The following is a 14,940-nucleotide window of genomic DNA, read 5'->3' on the forward strand; positions in this document are numbered from 1 at the left end:
TTGGGCGACAGGACAACAGTTTGAATCTATGGTCGATGGACTTTGTTGACAGGTTTAATTCACCTTGAAGTACCCTTTCATTTCTGTCTAATCAATGTTCAAGTCATAAAATGTGATGCAAATAATGAACCTCTAAAAGCACAATTTATTTGGCAGTGGAAGTCACAGTGGAATTAACCAAATAGAGTTTCATTCACTGAACTGGTTCAACACACCTGCAGTGATGTGTCTAAATGGGTGAACTGAATCCATTTATGTTAGCTGACCTTTGAAAATTCACCTCCCGCTCTCTCCCCCTCTGTTTCTCTCTTCATACACAGCTGTGACCGGCCTCCTGTGTCCCGTCACACCAATCTTCCGACAACAGTCTTCCAAGGTTGACCTGATTACGAGGTTGATAAGAGGTCTCCCTTCCTCTCCTCTCCCATCATGCGTCTCCTCGCCACCCTCCTCCTCTTGCTGCTCCTCCGGCCAGCTGAGGCCCGGAGACGGCCTTGGTCGGGGGCTGTGGAGAGGGGCGCCGGGGGCCGCGTACGGGGCAGGGGCAGGGCCGGGGTGATGAGACGCCAAACTCAGGAGTGTAAGGAATACATGGAGGCGGGAGAGAAGTACCTGGACTGCCAGGACAGGCAGCTGACCACCGTGATGCAGGACTGGCCCAAAGATATTCAGCACCTGCTGTTGGCAAGAAATAAGATTCAGGTGCGTACAAACAATTTACACGTGCAAATATAAAGACATAGCAAGACACCGAACACCTGCTGCAGCCCAGTTGCAAGAGCCAACTAACAATAATTAACAGATTCTGAGAAAGTAAAGTTTTATGTAACAAATGCACCAATCTTCTCTCAAGCCTCCTACTCTGACCCTAAACCTGCTAACCCAGCCAGCTTGTTGATACCACGAGCATCTGTGCAGCATTTATTTGGGGCCGGGATCAAAGACACATTTTTCTGCTTTGTGTGTGTGTGTGTGTGTGTGTGTGTGTGTAAGTTTGTGCATGTCGGAGTGAGCACACAGGATGTGTGTGTCACAGGTGCTGAGAGGAACAAAACAAAATGCTTTGCCAGCGAGGTAATAAATAACAAAAAGACGAATAAGTTATAAACACTGATCAAACTGGTGAATAATGAGTATAATTAAGCTTTACTTTCACCCTTTCAAGTTCTAAGAGTTGGGCTGTTGAATGAATGAGTAGTGAGGGAAAGAATGAACAAAGTGGATTTTATTCTATTTTTAGCTGCATCTTTGGTCCTGTTGGATTGAATTTAAAATGTAGTCATTAAAACTACAACCTGAGTGTGGGTCAAAGGTGCTACTTGTAGTGACGAATACATAGAGAAATATAACCCTCAGTATAACTCATTTGCCTTTTTTATGACTTACATCTTTACTGTTTTGGTCTAATCTCACCGCTCTCATCTCTCCCCTTAGGTTTTGAGGGACAACATGTTCTCCCGGTTCACCCAGCTGAAGAGCCTGGACCTCCAGCAGAACGACATCTCCATGGTGGAGGACGGAGCGTTCAGCGGCCTCTCCCAGCTCACCACCCTGCTCCTCCAGCACAACGGGCTGAAAACCGCCTCAGAGGAGGTCCTGCTCCCTCTGCCCCGCCTTACCTACCTCCGTCTGTACGACAACCCCTGGAGCTGCCACTGCCCATTGGACAGCCTGGTGAGGACCCTGCAGGTGCCTAGCAACCGCAACCTGGGCAACTACGCCAAATGTGCGGAGCCCCCGTCGCTGAGGGGCCAGAAGCTGAAGAAGCTGAGTGTGGAGTCGTTGTGTGCAAATGACAACCAGGTGGACAGGAGGCCGGGGGTCGAAGATGGGGGGCGACCCAGGCCTCCACCAATCAAAGTGAAGCCAGAGGCCACGTCCATGTGCCACACCTACATGTTCCCCAAACCTCTGCTGGACTGCAGCAGCAAAGGTGAGGCTGTCAAGTCAAGGTGTAGGTACCTTTTTGCCAATCTAGTGTTGTGGCTCTGTAAAAGGCAACGTTGGTCGGTCGGTCAGTTGGTTGGTTAGTCCGAATTTCATGACAATATATGTCTTCATTAGAATCCCAATAGCTACTATGTCTTCAGAAAAGGGTCAATTTGAATATGAGGGGTGGCATAAACTCACACAAAGAATCCATTTGCAGCCAGACCCATGTGAAATCAACCAGTGTTGCTGTGTGTTTAGCTGAAGCATTTCTACTTGTTCTGTGGTTATCAAGTGTGACGAAAAATAATTTCCCTGCCAAATATATCAAATAACCAAACAGACTGCAGAGGAGTTCCTTGTATAAAAAGGTACATTTGTGTAGAGTCAAGCTTGCTTGTCCAGTGAAACTGGGCACGAGAAGTAGTTTGCTGTCTAATGTCTTGGTTACAACCAGGCTGTGCAAGCAGAGTTGTGTTTGTTTTATTAAGTCTGCCATGTGGGGCGTCTGAACCTCATTGGGAGGGAAGGATCAGGCTCTGGACTGGTAGTGGTCTGTGCCTTCAAACTCTTGCTTTAAGACATCTTACTTGTTTGAGTTATTTCAGTACATCAGGCTACCTGCTGTAATTATGCTGCATCGTTTGGCATTTTTTAGCTGTGGTGTGTTTGTGTACTTGTGTGGTCTGTTGTGATGTTCAGCGCTCCTCAGATTTTTGCAAATACAGCACCATCTCTATTGCATTGTGTTGTATTCTAATTTGAATCGTGTAATCTTTAATTTTCTGCAGATTTGTGCTCTCCATGAGATTTTAGAGGGAAGAAGTGAATAACCCCCAGCATCTCAATCTGTTTGTGTTTTCAGTTTTAACACAGAGTCAGCATGGGTAGAGAGCTGCAGGCATCAGCCAAAATAAAAAGGAAAGAAGGGAAAGCAAGTGCTTCTCCAACTTTCTTTCAGCTCCTCCAGTTTTCACATCTTGTTCTCTCTCTGTGTAAAACTGCCCCTATGAGGCTGCTATCATAGAGGCTGTAACTTCACCAGTGCTCCATAAAATAATTTGTTTCAGTGCTGCTTTTCAAAGACAGACTGAAAGGCAACGATGACAATTTCTGAATTTGTGCAGACGGGTTACTTTTGTTACTTTAATGGGGGCTCTTTATTCTTGCTTGCTCTCTCATCTTCTCCCTTTATCTGTTTTCTCTCCGTCCAGCAAACCCCTTTCATCTCTCTCTTCTTCAAAGCATTAAAACATGACTCCTCTGACACCCAAATGGCGTCTGCTGTCAGCACACTGAACTGAAAGATTGTCTGTGTCCATGTTTCAATGTGCAATTGAATGCATCTATAAATGGAGAGCTTATGCCCTTCGCAGAAAGCAATCTTTCACAGAGCATCGACGAGCCAAAACCACACAATGAAGCATCTGTGTTGTGTAAATGCTGGAGGACGCTTTTTGCATATTTTCCTAATTTTCTTTTTTCTACAGTAGGACTTTTGAATCGATTCATTATCTGAACCACTACAAGGTCTCTCTGTTTTTCTCACAGGCTGATTCTTCCATCCATCTCTCTACATCTTTTCCTCTTTTTTTTTCATGGTAATAACTCTCCACATCCTGCCTCCTTCTAAACCATGCCCCACGATGAAAGCAATATGCGATGTGTGAATGTTGCTTAATATACTTCAGCTGTTGTGCATGACATTCGATACATGGTTTCTGTGCTTTTGTTTTGAAAGGACAACCATGTAGTTGTACTGTAAGCTGATACCAGTCGAGGTTTTGAGTCTTTTCATTTTGTTGTTCACTGCCTTCCAGCACCAATGTTTTCATTGGTTGTATTAGCTGTCAATCACAGGTAGATTATAACATTACACATTATGTTTTCTCCTCCCCCTTTTGTCTGTTCAACAGTCTAAACACTTACAGATGCTGGCAGAGTTTGGTGTGCCGTAGTATAATATAGCTTTGAAAACATAGGGTTCAAAATCCAATATTTTAAAATCTATATTGTTTGCATCCATATTTACTAGCTTGCATTCGTCTTCTTCTTCTTTGCCTTTGTTGTGGCATTGCTTTACTATACTGGAATAGTGTGATACCATCGGCGGGAATGTGTATTGAGTTGCCAACATGCGTACACAACACAAACTAACAGGGACACACCTCTAAAAGCACTGTTCAATAACGCTACTAGCGGTCAAAATCTTCACAAGGTACCTTTAATGCTTGTTGAGTTTGTGGTAATTTGATACAGCTTTTTTTATTAATAATATGCATTATGTGAGCACAAGGTAAACTAAAATAATAAAGCTCATAAAAATAGACTTGACACAGTGGTCCCCTATAAGACACCAGCACAAAATTAGCTAACAACCGTTTTGCCCAGCTTTGCACAGGAACATCATAGATTGAAGGACTGGCAGCTTTAAAAATTAACTTGTTGTGTCAGACTATAACCCACATGAATTTGAAAAATATCATCAGATTGATTAAAAATACAAAGAAGCTAAACTAAACAACATGAGTGTGTTGATGTGGAACAAATATGGGAGACGGTTTTCTTTCACATGGGACTGGAAAGCAAGTGGGGAGTGAGAATTAGAAAACCCAGAGCAGAGTGGAAACACTCTCTCCAAACCCTATATTTTCCTCTTGTCTATCTCTTTCTCCCTGCTTTCCTCCCCCTGTCTCCATGTCTCCCTCACTCTGGTTGGAAGTCTGTTTTTCTGAGGTGAACCACAGCAGATTTCAGGCTCCACATCATTCTCGCTGGAGATCACTGCTATACAGAGTGGTTAGAGCTAATATGGGAGTCTTTAAGGCTATGTTTCTCAAAGATGGGATGTGGACTTGAGAGTTCCTCTGTGGTACCTTCAAATGATTTCTGAGACTCTCTGTCCACAGAGAAATGCACACGGCCCATATTCAGAAACTGTGCTTTGAAACAAGCTGTCAGGACTTCCGTAAGGTTGTGATGTCACAACTATACAGTCACTGCACTCAGCCACGCCCCCAGCAGGTCATCTGCTCCAGGCACAGCACACCGGCCAAGTACAGGGACGCTCATCCACCCACTCAGACTGACCGCTCTGCTCAGGACTACTCCTCAAGTTTATGGAGGTTGTTCAGGATGTCTAAAACGGCTTCTTTCAGACAGAGGCTGAACTGAGGGGCTGCATGAAGAGTCAGTATGGGATAAATAAGGAGGTTTTTGTTAACTGTGAATCATACAAAGTTACTCTAATGAAATCCCAGAATAAAAATATAGAGCTGAAATTAGTATGACAGGGGACCTTTAAAGTTAGTTTTCATAGATATCTGTTGGCTCTGGCAAGCTAACATGCCACATGAAATTCTGGATATTGTATTAGTGAGACGCTGGATATATGCCAGATGTGTTACATTAGTGCAAAACAAGCTTTTGAGCTTTTAGTCATTCTGCTTTGTTTTTATCACACATCTCATGGTGTTGCTCAGAAAACCCCTCTACAGGGTGGTATTGATTGTTTCGGCCTAGTTTTAGACTCTGCCTTCACGACTGTGCTCATAAGGTCAAGAAATCATTGGTTTCAGAAGTAATATAAACCATCCATATAAACTTCAAGCCATTTGAGTGGGCAGCTGAAAAGTGAGTCATGTATATGGTGAGTTGGCTGCTTCCCAGTCACACACACGCATGCATGATGTTATATCAGGCTCTCCCTGGACTTCCTGGATCACATACAGCGGGCAGTTAGTCAGCAGAAATACTGAATCTTCCATAATGTCATTTGAGTTAGAGGTACAGGAGAGCGTGGAAGAGAAAGAGGACAGTACAAACATCGCTCTTCAGCTGAAGACTCTGCCAGACGCCAAGAAGGTTTTTCCTGCAGTAGTTTGAAGGTCCTGTCTACACTTGGAAATGTACAGATGTTATTAAACTGAACTGATGCTCAACTTCTGGGGTTCAGAGTTTCCCATAGAAAATGTCACGCTGAGGTGAAAAGGCCACTGCAACACTGTGAGAACAGACCATGATTTTTTTATTTACTCTTAAGGACACAAAGTAGCTTTAATGCACTTTTGCCCTTTGGAAAGGAAGTCCGTCTAATATGTAAACCTATTCTGTTCTGTAAGTTAAAGCATTAAGGCAATAAACCTCTTGAAAAATGTTGCACGACTTTAACCCTGAAGACCATCATTGTAAGAGAGGACACAACAACGATCGCTGTAATAGTGATATGCTATAAACAGAGTTGTCAGCATGTTTAGAAAAGGCTTCCCCTCTCCCTCGATATCTTTACTGCACATACCCTCATGTTAGACAAATAACTGTACTATATACAGTATATTTCCTATGCTACCATTATACCTCTAGTCTTGGGTCACATAATGTGTGCTTTTAAGCAACTGAGGTGCCTCACATGAAATACATTTGAAGTCAGCTCAGAAGGAAACATGTTAAATATGAACTCATTTACTGCTACCTAATGTTACCATGCAGCACATGCAGTGCTAAGAAAACACGTCAAGAAGTCATTTCCCCTGTCAAAGCCTGGGGCACGGGTCCAAACCACAAATAAATTCAGTGCACTACACACAGCTGACCCCAGAGTAATCATGTCAGCACTGTAAAAAATGAATGGCTTCCCTTTCTACTGTCTAAACAGTATAAAACATTGCACCGCCTACTCCAAGTATTGATGCATTGATTAAATATATCCTGCAGGTGTTGCCATATATTTCTATAAGTGTTCTATAAGACATTTTTATGGAATGTATGATGAAGAAAGGAGGGGGGGCAATTGGAAAAACAATTTCTTAACGCTACATGTACATATAATTCATTAGCAGTGCTAGTCCATACCCCCTGGAGCAGGATGTGTAGATAAATGTCCAGATTAATGTCCTGCACTGCTACTAAATCATGGAAATAGCTCAGCTCTATCTGTTCAAACTATGTCAATACTGCTGTACATTTACTGCCATACATAATCCATGTGTTATACTAATGCTACGTGTGTTTAACTAATAATGGACCCTCCATAGGCTGTTTTGGTAAATGACTGACTAAATTGCTGCAGAAAGTAATTTCAAACCTGGCACTTTGACATAAAAGGCTACAGTTTAGACTCCAGAGAGTAAATGATGAAATCAATCAGAAATGTAACACCCTATGGCCAAACTGAATTTATATATATTATATACATTTCAGGTAGTAGCAAAGCACAAAGCACAATCCAAGAGGGACAGATGTTCACATGCGCACTGAAATAATGACTCCAGCAGATTCAACAAAAACCCAGTCCAAACTCAGTTATGAATGAATGACTCTCCTGACATGTTCTCTCTCTCTTACTCCTTCTCTCTGTATGTTTCTTCATTCAGCAGTCTGCTCTGAGGAGGCACAGATGTTAAAGTAGGAACGAGCCTAACACTTTATCTAAAAGATTTGCTCCATTAAAAATCACAAGATACCCCAAGGGCTCCTGATAAAATGTCTGACTTCCTGAAAACACATTTAGCTTCAGGAAGCAATGCTAAAAGAGGGAAGCACACGTAACAGAGCAAGATAATAGCTCTATTACCATATTTTTTGCTTTCTTATCTAGAGGAAAGCAGGTCCTACTGGTCTCAGACACCACTTATCCAGTCTCGGCCTACTGTCACTGCTGGATACACAGTGTAGATTATCCTCATTCACCGTGAAACACAGAAGACCACAGGTGCATCTCTCTTGGACAGAGGATTTGTTTTCTGGCTCAGAAGGTCTGATTTCTGACAAGTGAGCCTGGGAAGCGTTTCCAGGGTTTTCTAATCTGAAAATCGGCCTGGACAAAGTCGCAGACACATGTACACCTACGGCGGAGTGGGATTCCCTTTGGACTTCCAGTTCTCACTGTGGAGAATTGATAGCTTGTGGAACTTAAGAGTCTCCACAGTCTGTTTCTGCCTTTGTAAATGTCAGTCTAGCTGTCTATCACTGCATCACATCACTGAACTATAATTATTTACTTTCCTGAGTGCAATGGCCACATCTGTGTGCATGCTGTATTTGTGTGTCCTGTCTCTGTGTGTGTGTGTAATTATATTTTCAGTCATGAGTCAGTCATGATTTATGGCACCATGCCTCCATGATAACTGCCTACAACTGTGGCAGTAAAGCGTGTACATAAAGACAGCAACATCTGCACTGTAAGTGCCATGAACATTCTTCTGAGCACATTATACAGTCCATGTAAACAAAGTCATGCAGGAAACTAGTCCACATGCACATACACCTGAATGCTCAACCACACACACGTTGTCCACAATCTTCAACTCATCCACAAAATTAAGCAGTCATTTTATATCAAAATAAACACTGTTTGATTATATCTTGGTCAGTATTCACTGCCTAAACATCCTCATGTTTCCTCTCATCTGCAACCATTTCGCAAACTGCTTCAAAAACAATCACCCAATTTTCATTTTGATGATACAGGTTGCGGAGGCCACCTACTCAGTTTTAAACAGAGCTACACTATGATTGGGAGAGCAGATGTGATATCCAATTTTCACATTTTCACAGGTACTGACAGGTGAAACAAGTCTAGTGACCAATATTACATCCATTTAAAAAATCTTTTTCTGGCTTCGATCCAACAGCCGATTTCACAAAAGTAGAACTTGTGCAATAAGGGTCCTGACATGAATCTGGCTTTTTTTCTGTGGAGAAGCTCCATATATCTAGATTCAAGCGTCAGCTCTGTTGTTTCTAGCTTTGGGACAAAATGTGTTGACAGTGACGAATCTTTACTTTAACCGTCCCGACATTGCAGGGATGATATAGCATTTGTGAAACGTGCTTCAGCGTGGGACTCACAACTCCAGAGAGGATCTGTTATCAAAATGGGAATATGTGGGAATCACTGTTTCATACATTAGAGCCTTCAAAGACACTCTTACAAGGGGGGGAAATGTGTGTGAGTGTGTGTGCGTGTGTGTGTGTGTGTGTGTGTGTGAGGCTGGGAACACTAATCCCTGGCACAGAAGTGAAATATTGTTATACATGCTGTCACACATGACTCCATCTCGAAAAGGTTATGAGCTGCACACAACCCACATAACATCTTGAAAATGTATAAAAATGCAGACAGATTTGATTTCCAGCTCTCCTGATGATTCTGGGACTGTGCACTTTGTATTCTGATTTCATTTGTTGTGCACATCTGCTTCAATCCTGTAAATCTATCGACAGGAGTAGAGGAATTCATCTTTATTTGTTGTGTTATGTGTATCATTCTCTCAGTTTCTTCATGGCAAGTGTTAAGTTTGACCTTTTACACTTTTGATTTATTTTTCTACACACTGTCATTCCAGAGTTGAAGAACTTAATGTTTCTTTGTCTTTTCCTTTGCAGATTTGAATAACATCCCGTCTGACCTGCCATCTGACATAGTGAAGATGGATCTGTCCAGCAACAGCATCAAACATCTCAGGCCCAAACAGTTCCTGCTGTCCAAAGACCTCAAGCTGCTCAATCTTAGCAGCAACGGCCTGCACCGTATAGACACAGGTACTGGATCATTTTACATCTTCATGTATCTAAAAATGTTTCAATTAAAACAAAGTAAAAAATCTATAAGACTTTTCTTTGTCACAAGCCAAAGAGGAATATCAAGGGAAGGTTTAGGAATGTTTTAGGTCCTTCATCAGGTAAACACAAGATCATTTAGTGTTCAAAAGATCAATAATACTGAAGCAGAATATCTGTTCTGTATACTCATTCTGCCTCAGCACTAGAGTGGCATCATTAAAAAAGTGCAGACTCATTACTCTCTCCAGGCTAATGATGTCTGGGCTCATGTCCTGGGAGGGAAATCCTTTACAGAACCTTGTAGTTTTATTCACTACCCTGCAACACATGTAAACAATCTGCTGCAGCTCGCTTCACTGTGTCCAAGACTATTTGGAAACTGAATAATACATTCTGTGTAATTCTGAGAACTTGTGATAGCCAGTGACATATGGTCTCAATCATGGTTGCTCCTTCTTACCATCAAAATAAAAAAACGTTTAGAGTCATTTTCAAGCGGTTGTTTGGCTTTTGGCTTACGCTTTTAATGTGGAGGATGACCTGAGCCAGACCGAAACATGAATGAAAAAGCAAGACAAAGGCTCTTGCACATGCTGATTGTTACTAATAGATGCACAATTATTTGCAGTAGTCTTTTATTGTTGGTTTTGGCAAATTTCTGTGCCAGATTGTTGTGGGTTTTCATCGCAGAAGAAACTCCATAACAGACAAAGCAATAATTTAGACAGTCACAGCAAAGTACAGTATAGTTGAAGGTCAATTTAGCAAACATTCCTTTGACTAATAGCTTGACACTTTAGGAATTGTCACAATGTGGGGGCCCCACCCAGCTGGAACTCCAAACCCTGAAGAAAATATTTCTTAATACTCTGCAAGTTCCTGTAGAAGATCCTTTTTGCCTGCATCTCCTTTGTGTTACTGTAAGTGAAGCAACAATGAAGCAGCAGTCAAGTTTGGAATAGAGGGATGTATGCAAAAGTGACGTCTGTAGTTATGGTGACTAGAGACTTTGAAATTGTGTTTATTTGTTATGGAGACTTGTTGCCAAGAGCGGGGCAAGCCTGGGGGGTAAATCCTTGATTTATCACCCCTGCTGAAGTTGGACGAGGGTTGTGTTTTCGTGCCACTCTGTCTGTTCCTTTGTTAGCTCGAAGAATATAAATGCATGTACATTAAAGTTGGAAAAGTCACGACAGGGTTTAAAGCATTAACCTCAGTGGATGTTTTGTTGTATGGATCTGCAATGCTGGTGGTGGGAGTGCTGCTTAAAATACTTGGAGATGAGGCTGTTAAGTAGAGCTCTTTGCCTGCATTTCTTCTGTGATAAAAAAAATGAACAGTAGTCTCAAAGGATGGTGAGATGAGGATGCTTTGAAACAAAGAATAAACGGAAAGAAGAATGATGGAAGAACTGACATGTCACACCGACTAGCTAAGCAAAGTGTGGTCATTAAAGGAAGAGTTTGACATTTTGGGAAAAGGCACTGATTCACTTTCTGGCAGAGAGTTAGATGAGTTAGCTTAGTTTAGCAGTTCATCACAAAGTCTCATTTGTTCTGAACCGTTGCAATCAGCAGAGATTCCAGGGAGTTGCTGCTCAGAGCCAAGGACTAGCTTAGTTCAGCATATAACTCATGAAATGGTTAATTGTCATATTTACATTTTATGGGTTTTGTACAGATTAAAAGAGGTTTAGAGGTGCTGGTAGGTGGATTTTGTCATTATTTGACAGAACCAGGCTAGCTGTTTTCCCCGTTTCCAGTTTTTGTGCTAAGCTTAGCTAGCTGCTGGCTGTAGCTTGATATTTAACGCACAGATGTGAAAGTGGTATCGGCCTTCTCATCTCACTCTTGACAAGCAAAGCGAATAAGCTATAAACTTTGTGTTTTTATATTATTATTGGCCCATTCAAACATGTTGCCACTGAAGTTAATAGACAGCTTAAAGACAGTGGCAGAAAGTCTCATGGCCAGTGGATTCACACTACTACTGATGGTCATGGATATTTTACCAACTGAATATAATTCACAGAGAACATTACTTCAGTTAACGTCAGTGCCTGAAAACCCCATGAAAGTAGACAACACTGGGCTAACGATTTGGGAGAGTCTCATGAGTCGAGAGATAAGACGGAGGTGAAACTGGGGCGTCCCTCATCCCTCCATTCCTCGTCCTTCCTCTCCTCTAGTTATCTCTATCTGTGTCATCTTTAGGGTTGAATGATGAGATTGCAGTAACAGTAACTTATCTGTTACAATTATTGAAAATTGTTCTTAGAAGGATTTTAGTCCCCTGCGTCCATTTTTCTTTTTCTTTCACAGTGAATTCTTTATTCTCACTGTATTTGTCTACCTCTATAAGTTCCACACACTCCCCCTCTTCTTCCTCCTCCTCTCATTTTCCTCCCCTCCTCTCTTCCGCTCTGCAAAGATCAAAGCTAGGCTCAAGGCTAGTGGACGGTTTACACAGACTGCTAACAACGTCTGGAACCTTTAAAGGACGTCAGCAGTCACCTTTTCAACTCTACTAATGAACTTAAGTTAGATGCTGGAGATCATTTAGCTCAAAGCCACTGCTGATTCACACCCATATAAATGGAGATGTATAAGAGACAGCTGTCATGTCCTATTATCAAAATGATGAACTTGAGGTGTTACATTTAATGCTTTATGTTTTTCTCTGAAAACTGAAACTGCAATTTTGGTGATCATCATGTTCTCCTTTCATCTGAAAGAAAATGATGCTAAAGACATTTTAGAATCAATAGTCAATAAATTGCCCAGAATCTTTACATTTTTGGCATACCCATTTCTCCCATTTGTCATTGAACAGTAATGATGTTGTGTAAGAATACTGGAGTTGCATATTGTGTTAAAATGTAACTTAAAGTGCATTAACCCATAAATGACAGGTGCTGAGAGTGACTAGCTTTTAACAAACCTAAATTCTCAAAGATGGACAAATCACTATTAGTTTTCATTAACAATGGGCCAAATTACTTTGTGTAATGTGAAGAGTGTCGTTTGTAGTGATGGACCCACAGAAAATCATCCAACTCTGCAGTTCCCCTCAGCTCTGTGGAGTACTGTGGAGTCTTTCATCTCATTGTTTTGGTTTTATGTTCCATGATTTTACTGTTTTGGTTCGCTCTCATAGGCATAGTTTCCTGGCACAGTTGGCAGCTGTTTTCATCAAAACAGCTCTGATAAATACTCTGTACGCTACCTGACAAGCACAAAACAGCAGATAGCTCTGTTGTTGCTCTGTGCTTATTTACAAGGTGATACTATGTCAGTGTTGTGTTCACAGCTTGTTGCGCTGTCCCCAAGTGGTCAAAAAAAATCTGTTTATGCAGGTTTTTAAATAACCCAACAGGGAGTGTCCAGGGAGACAGGATAAACGTTTTAGTATTCACACAGCAGTATGAGATGGCAACTTATTTCGTTCTACTTTTCTTCCCCTCCCAGCTGCATTCGCAGGCCTGCTGTACCTCCGTGAGCTCGACCTGTCCAACAACAGCCTCCATTACTTCCAATACGGTGTACTGGAGGACCTCTACTTCCTACGGAAGCTCACGCTGGAGAACAACCCCTGGATCTGCGACTACAACATCCACTACCTGATCTACTGGCTCAAACACCACCCCGGTGTCTTCTACACCGGCCTGATCTGCTCCGAGCCACAGGAGTTCAGGGGCTGGCGCGTCGAGGATTACGTCAAGACCTACAATGGGGAATGTCCTAAAGATAGACAAACTGGAGGGATGGACACGGGACAGGGGGGACAAGGGGGGACAGACAATGAGGCGCAGGAGGTGGTGGGGGAAACGGGCGAGGGGCAGGGTGAGCGCCTGCCTCGGCCCCTGAAAGAGAAGAAGCCCAATAGGTTTGAGATCATCAGGCTGAGTTAGAATGGTGGTGGATCAGCGGACTAGCAGGGTTTAGTGTGGAGTGAGGAGTGTTGGATTAAAATGGAGGTCTGTGGACAGGCTGAAGAACGGATTAATAAAAGGTAGACTCAGTGATTTGATGTTTAAATAAAAATGTGACGAGTAAAAGTACAATTATGGGATAAACTCCATTAACATCCTCCATCTCGTGTGGACAACAGAAAAACTCAATTTGGAACATTTAACATTTTTTGAAAAGATTATGAGTTACAATGTCATATTGCTAAGTTTACCTTTAAACTTCAAACAAAGGTTTAGGAGATGCCATTTGAGCTTTTGTTTTATCTTTATGCAGAACATTCCCAATCCAGCCTGTATCAGATCTAAGAGCCCCCGACAAAAACGTCTCTTTGAATTTTCCCCACACAATAAACTGTAGGTGCTCTCTTCTTTTCTGTTACAGTCATTTTGATACTGAGTTCAGGATATACTTTTTTCTATTCAAAATAAGTGGTTTTTGGTCTTTTTTTGTATTAATTAATGTATGACATTGTCTACCTGTTGTCTGGAAATAAAATTGGGTTTATTTTTTCTGAAAATTTCTTTTACTAAGTGACGGACAGACATGACGGTAGACATACTGAACTTAGAGACTGAAGCAGATGTATTGCATCACACAGTGACTCACTGTTGAGGCCATGCCAGTTTCCAGATACACTTTACTGGGAATCTGCCAAGTGCATCATGACTGATAATTATTGCTAAACATACTAAATTATCAAAATGGCCTGAAATCAGACCTTAACAGTGACGATGATGGAAACTTTGAGTCTGCCAAGGTTTTGTTTTTAACTTCCTCCTGAAACTTCCCACAGGTTACAGTTCAGCAGACGAAAGTTATTACAGGCACCCAAAAAATGGACTTCCTGTCAATGATGTTTTATTTATTTTCTTCACTGATTGTCAACTAGCGCCACCCAGTGTGCAGGAGACAGCGCACAACAGCCGACCTCCTTTTTGAAACTTGAACTCTCATCATGCAGATTCTTGTTCCTAGTTATGGGTATGTCATATTTTTGGCCGCAAGACCGTTTAAAAACAAGTTAATTAATTTCCTGATGTCAGTGAAAAACACAAACCAGATTATAATTTAGCAGAACTTTTTGTCGCTTAATTGAGTAAATAGTTGAAGATGAATAGAATGATTTTATAGTCATAGATTGATCGTTTAATGTCAGATGGAGCAGAAGTTTCATTTTGGGTAAAGGACAAGGCTACACCTGGATTACATAACTAAATCAATAATCATTAAGGCAGATTAACTATATCAGTGTATCAATCAGTGCAAGTCCAGCCACACGTCGTCCAGGTTTAAATAAGGCCTGCCAGCTTGGCATTAGACACAAAGACAGATTACATCCTGGATGTCAGCCTCGTCAGCTCAATTACTTCAGTTTGACTGTTGTGTTGGCAGGAAGTGATCTTGGCAAAGTTCAGCCTTAAAGGTGATTTGACTTTTTTTCCTGTTCACTGGGCAGCATATAAACTTAGTTAATTGT

At 41.7% G+C, this 14,940-nt stretch overlaps 1 protein-coding gene across 1 annotated transcript; it reads left to right on the plus strand.

The window, feature by feature from the left end:
* Window positions 1-429: 429 nt before the first annotated feature.
* lrrc17 (leucine rich repeat containing 17) lies at window positions 430-13,402 on the plus strand. Its single transcript, XM_070928804.1, has 4 exons — window positions 430-702; window positions 1,435-1,933; window positions 9,316-9,471; window positions 12,960-13,402. The coding sequence occupies exons 1-4, from the start codon at window positions 430-432 to the stop codon at window positions 13,400-13,402; spliced, it is 1,371 nt and encodes a 456-aa protein (XP_070784905.1).
* The last annotated feature ends 1,538 nt before the right edge of the window (window positions 13,403-14,940 follow it).

Source organism: Enoplosus armatus, chromosome 22 (genome assembly GCF_043641665.1).
Source record: "Enoplosus armatus isolate fEnoArm2 chromosome 22, fEnoArm2.hap1, whole genome shotgun sequence".
NCBI lineage: Eukaryota > Metazoa > Chordata > Actinopteri > Centrarchiformes > Enoplosidae > Enoplosus > Enoplosus armatus.